This window comes from Morone saxatilis, unplaced genomic scaffold (assembly GCF_004916995.1).
Source record: "Morone saxatilis isolate NCDOM2014 unplaced genomic scaffold, NCSU_SB_2.0 Contig18, whole genome shotgun sequence".
NCBI lineage: Eukaryota > Metazoa > Chordata > Actinopteri > Moronidae > Morone > Morone saxatilis.
In genome coordinates, this window is record NW_023339740.1 from 22,198,160 (window position 1) to 22,203,859 (window position 5,700).

The 5,700-nt window shown below is 36.2% G+C and overlaps 1 protein-coding gene across 1 annotated transcript in view; it reads right to left on the reverse strand.

Annotated features, from left to right (window-relative positions):
* Window positions 1–32: 32 nt before the first annotated feature.
* LOC118328038 (protein phosphatase 1 regulatory subunit 12B-like) overlaps window positions 33–5,700 on the reverse strand; it is a 20,675-nt gene continuing 15,007 nt past the window's right edge. Inside the window, exons 2-7 of the mRNA XM_035661635.1 lie at window positions 4,371–4,387; window positions 4,076–4,214; window positions 3,080–3,181; window positions 2,584–2,634; window positions 2,437–2,487; window positions 33–1,353 (exon numbers count right to left, since the gene is read on the reverse strand). Coding sequence (XP_035517528.1) covers window positions 1,267–1,353; window positions 2,437–2,487; window positions 2,584–2,634; window positions 3,080–3,181; window positions 4,076–4,214; window positions 4,371–4,387 — 447 coding nt within the window. The 3' untranslated portion in view covers window positions 33–1,266. The remainder of the gene's footprint in view (window positions 1,354–2,436; window positions 2,488–2,583; window positions 2,635–3,079; window positions 3,182–4,075; window positions 4,215–4,370; window positions 4,388–5,700) is intronic.

Sequence of the window (5,700 nt, forward strand, 5' to 3'; positions counted from 1 at the left end):
TATCTGAAATGTTCTTTTTGACTAGGCAAAACTGAATTAGAGATATCTGCAACACATATCCAGTCTAGCTGTTAAATGTTAAAATGGCTTGCCATATTGGTCGGTTCACGCTAATGTAAGCACGCGTCACATTTCATTTTACAGGAAGAAAAAAAATATCGGATTTCAAAATAAAAGTTAAAAAAAAATGAATTAAAGAAATGGAATAGCCTACTGGTATTTTTTTTTACATTCATTGTGAAAGAACCTAGGGGTAAAATATGACTAGGGATGTAATCTAAAGGGTTAAAAAGGTTGGGGATTTTTAAACTTCATCTGAATTTTGACCATCTTCATAATTTGGTTGTGATTTCAACATAGACAAGCCTAGCACATAGCATACACATAAAAGTAAAAAAGTTGTTACCAAGGTTGCTTAAATGTTACTGGAGCACAGAGAGAAAAAGGGCGGGACATAGGAAGGATCAATTATCATTACTTGTTTACAATGAGAATCTGAAGCCTCTCCACACATCATGAATTGATTGATTCATATTTTACATGCAAGTCTGGTTTTGCTTGAGCGCTGACAGTTATGAGGCAAAATAAGGGGCATTTTCTTTACTCCATGACAACCATTTGTATGCATTTGATTGTTTTTATATTGCAGGTTAAGAAGAAAAAGCTTTTCTTTGGTGACATCATTATTCAAGGTAAAGCTCTTAAATCAGAAATGACGCTTCCATGTTCCTGAGAAATGTAGCCCATCCATCATTTGCTGTCCCTAATAGCTCAGAGCCCGATTTTCAAGGTCTGCATATGGAGTGAACCAAATATTGCAGTTTCCATGGTAATACCTCCTTGGAAATACCTGCAATATTTTGTCCATTTAAGTATGCAGGGATATTCTTGATATGATTACACAGTTTTATAGATGGTTTTCTCCTGGACAATTTGCTCATAGAAACACAGTGAAGAAAAACACATATAATGTTCGTGCTGGCATGAATGATGATTTTTAAGATGAATTTCAATTGAATGTGTTTTCTGTCTGGGAATGTGTTACTGCTGTAGATCCACTACAGTAGCAGGACGTTTATGTGAAATGTGTCTTTATCCCTGCAAATGTTTGATACTCAACAGACAATGAAAAGAAAGTCAAGTTTCCAAAATGACTGGAAAACTATGTACATATATTCTTTTTGAGGATAGGCTGAATGTAAGAAATATGCAGGTATATAAATATAGATGCTGGTATCTGCCCCTCTTCTTCTCCTTCTTCCTCTCTCACTTGGACAGTTTAGTGATGACCCGGATTAAAGCTCCATTCTCATCCTTCAGTCTCTGGTTCTCCGTCTTAAGCTCTGCTTTAACCTGAAGAAAAAGCATGAGACAACTTAAGTGGGCACAGATGTAAAATGGCATGTTACTGATAACCTGCAGGCTCATAGCCCTGGATGTCTTATATGATAATGGTCAGTGTAAGAAGACACTACAAGTCTACAGTTTGTATGGTCATTTTCTTTTTTTCTTTGAGCATTTTTGCCATATAATGCAGTAACTGTACAACTCATTTTGTGAATTGCACCACTTGTATTTTTGAAGTGAATTCCTATTTCGGTAGTATTTTCCATGGCGTGCACAAATGTTCTGGTTTGGATTTGTGGCGATTCCAACAACCTTTTCAGCCTCCTTGACGTCAAAATGGAGTTAAAAGATTTGGGGGGCCAGAACATTCATGACAAATATGTTACGCTACTGCTTCAAAACAATGGCTTTTGCCTACTTGCAAGACCCAGGGTGTATTATGGCGACATAACCTTTAAAAGTTCGCATTTTTTAAAAGTTTATCTTAACACAGGTACAAAAAATACAAAAAAGAGTAATCTGATCTGGATAATTTATCACAATAAACATACAAACACACAATCTTGCATTCAGTGACACACAGACACAGTTTGACCAGTCTTGCTGATTTTAAAACACATGACAGTGCTTCTCTGTTGTGAATGTCTATTTTCAGACCAGCATCCCATGTTTGTTTAGACCTCTCATTCACAGATAACAACAGGTTTTTGTTTGTGTCCTCTTGGGCATAACACAGCAGACATTTGTGAATGTTACACTGTAGATGAATACAGATGGCTCACTTGCTGCAGTATCAAAGTGCTCACACATTCCTCAGCCAACAGAGCATAATGGTGACAAATGATGTCAGCTAAAAACTCTGTAGACAGAGCAGCTAACACCACGGCTCCAAGTCCCACACACACTTTATACTGTTTGGCTTTGACTGTTTATTGTTTTCAACATGTCAAATAAGCTTAACGTTCTCCTGGGTAGGAGATCCTGCCTTATTGTTCACTATTTGTGTTTTTAAATGAGACTGAAAAAATGAAGTGAATATTGGGGTAAATAACAAAAGAAAATGGCTGATTTATAAAATATCTGAATTACCTTCAACTGTTCTTCCATGTCTGATATCCTCTTTTTTAGACTCCAACTCTCCTATGAAGAGATTAATTAATAATAATTATAATCAATAAATCAATATAAATAAAAACACTTTTCTTATTCATTATTAGTATAAGGGTGAGTTCATACCTTTTTTTCTGTCTCAAGCATATTGGAGCCACAATCTCCTGGTCTTCCCTTCTGTTACAATGAAAGGTTATTATGAAAATTATAATATTATAGTACAAAGCCTTGATACTGTATGATTATAGATGCTGCACTGTCATAACAGTGAGGGCATGTGTCTGATGTAAAATATCTAATATACCCACAGTTGCACACAGAATCTCTAAAAAGGTTTGCAGACCTGGAAAATGACATTAATTACATTGCAGCTTCCTTTTGTAACTGCTATCTCTCATGTCACATCTCTGTCACATTACAGTATCACCTGATATCATCATGAGAATATATGGGAGACATTTCTGTGTGTACTGACAAGAAACATCTCAGTGATTTAAATTATGACTCAGAGAAACTTTTGGGTACTTTTTCAGTTGCCTCTTCAGCAACCATTCGTTCTTTCATGGTCATGAATCTGGATTGGGCACAATAACTACCAACTACTGTATGTAGGCTGCAGTACCTGTGCTTGCTGCAGCTGGTCCTGAATCATGGTGAGTTCCTGTTTACTTGTTTCCAGCCTGGACTTGAGCCTTTGATTGGTGGCCAGTGCCTTTTCATACATCTACAAAATATGCACTTGTTAGGATGTCCAAAGCAGTGTTTGATTGTTTTCACAGCAAACAGACTAACAATTTACAGATTGGACTGCCATGACATTTTGTCCAGACATTCATGTTCCCCTCAGGATTCATTGTTATAACTTAGGTGATTCTCTGACTTTTTATGTAGTATCATCATGAGTTCACGGATTTATGTTTTAAGACCCATTATGTTCAAACCTAATGATATTCTCACAAGCCTCAACTGTAGTTTGTATTCAGCCTTATTTGTTGCCTAAAGCATGCTGACTACTAAACTAAGATAATGAACAGGTTAAACATAATACCTGCTGAATGTCTGAATATTAGCATTATCATTGTGAGCATATTAGCAGGTTAATGTTAGCATTTAGCTCAAAGTATATGCCTGACTAGAGGCACTAGTAGGTTGTTTTGATTTATAAATGAATCCTTTAGTCTGTAAAATATCAGAAAATAGTTAAAGATACAAACAAAATGATGCCTTCCAATAGACCAGCAGTCAGGAAACTCAACGATATTGAATTTTAAATGTATATAAAAAAAGGTCAAATTTGCATAATAAATTACTTAGATTTATTACTGATTAATTGACATTTATGTGACATTTTGTTGTGTACTTTAATTCTGACATTTATGTGCAGGCGGTGCAGCATCCTTTATTTGCATTGGATAATTGACAAAGACTCCCATATAGGGTGTATATACAGAATGTCCTTTTATCCACTCCAAAGCAGCTCGATGAAGACTCTGTGCTGAAAACCACTTGTGGAATAAAATGCTGACTCTTGAAGTAAGTTAGCTGTCAAGAGATCACATTTAGTTCCTTTATTACCTGAGCACCAAAAAAATACAATACTACTAACTGCATCACATGCCTTTTTATAGTCATTGTTTGCACTCTCCTCCTCTGCCTTTTTCCTTGCAGAGAGTCTGTTCTCCCTTCGTAAGAAGTAGGACTCAGCGTGGTTTGTTGATGTGTCGTTGGAGACATCAGCGGATCCAGACGAGCTCAATCTGACAACATAAAAGAGGTATTAACTACTCGAGTCAGTCAGAGTTTATTATCACTGAGTCATTAATCAATTCCTGTTTGTTTTTTCGTCATTCAGGCGATAACTGAATGTCTTCTGTATGTATGCAGTGGTGTGAATTGAATTAGAGGATTCTTACCGAGACAGTCTCTCATGCTGAAATAGAGGAGAAATGTTTTAGAACTGGCTGACCAAAATAAAATATGTATAAACAGCACCGCTGATGTAAAATCTTTGTAAGGGCATTCCTGATAATCTTACTTAAGGTTTCATCTACTCCTGATTTAAACCTTACATGGCATAAACAAGTAATTCAACCCCACCATGACCTGCCCTCCATTTCAGTAGATGCTCATTACTGTGCAAATAATGACATCACACAGCTTGACTTCATCATTTGCTTGACAGGCTGTTTGGTCATGATGTGAGATTTATGAAGTACAATTATGGAATCAAATCCACAAATGAGGTTGTATTTTGTACCATGTTGACCATTTCATCTGCTTAATATTGTAACCATGCAGTAAATATACAAACATGACATTTTATTACAATGTACAATGTCAGCAAACACATTAATTATCAGTACATCTATAAAGCTCAGTGATTCTTTGAAGTGACATTACCAGGAATTTCTTATGAAAGACTTTTTTTTTCCGTTTTCCAAGAAAAGGTTTATGGCAGTCTTACATACCAAGCCAAGTTAAAGAAGGAGAGAGGAAATGATCCCTTAAATAAACTGACAAGCAGAGATAACTAAACACATCCAAAAAAGGTAATAGCTCTGGCAGTGGCTTTCACAATTTGTTCATTATGGCCTGCTGAAGCTGGAAGGGTTATACGGCAGAGCAGAGCCTAACAACAGCTAAACAATAAAAACAAACACTCTCTGAAAATGATGAGAAAGTGTAGCATAGTATGTACTCGACAAATGTTTTATTCCTACAGCACCAGTAAGAGTAATATGAACCCCAATCAAATATGCAGATACATATATACATGGCACGTTTATTTCTATAAACTTTCCCGGTATTTATTTATTATATATATCACCAAGGATTACATTACAATCATTTGGTGCTTTAAGTGACTTATAAGTGCAGGCAACATTGATAAGAACATGAGATAGAGGCGATCAAAATTGGAAATGTATCACTCTCAAACTAACAATTTAAAGTCTATTCAGTGTTACAATGCAAGTGGGACAGCAATGTCAGTCTGTTGGTTGGTTTACTTTGGTCCAGACCTTTTTCACAGACACCATTTGGACATAAAATAGTAGGGTAAACACAGGTGTTACAAACGATACTCCATTTAGTGTAGCAGAGCCTTTCCAGTGAGGCAACATGCACAATAGCAGCACCCTGACTCGGTTTGACCTTAATGGAGTGGACCCTTAAAAAGTATCATTGGTAACGCTTGTGTTTAACTTACTATTTCATGTCAAAATGGCTGCTGTCAAAAAGGTC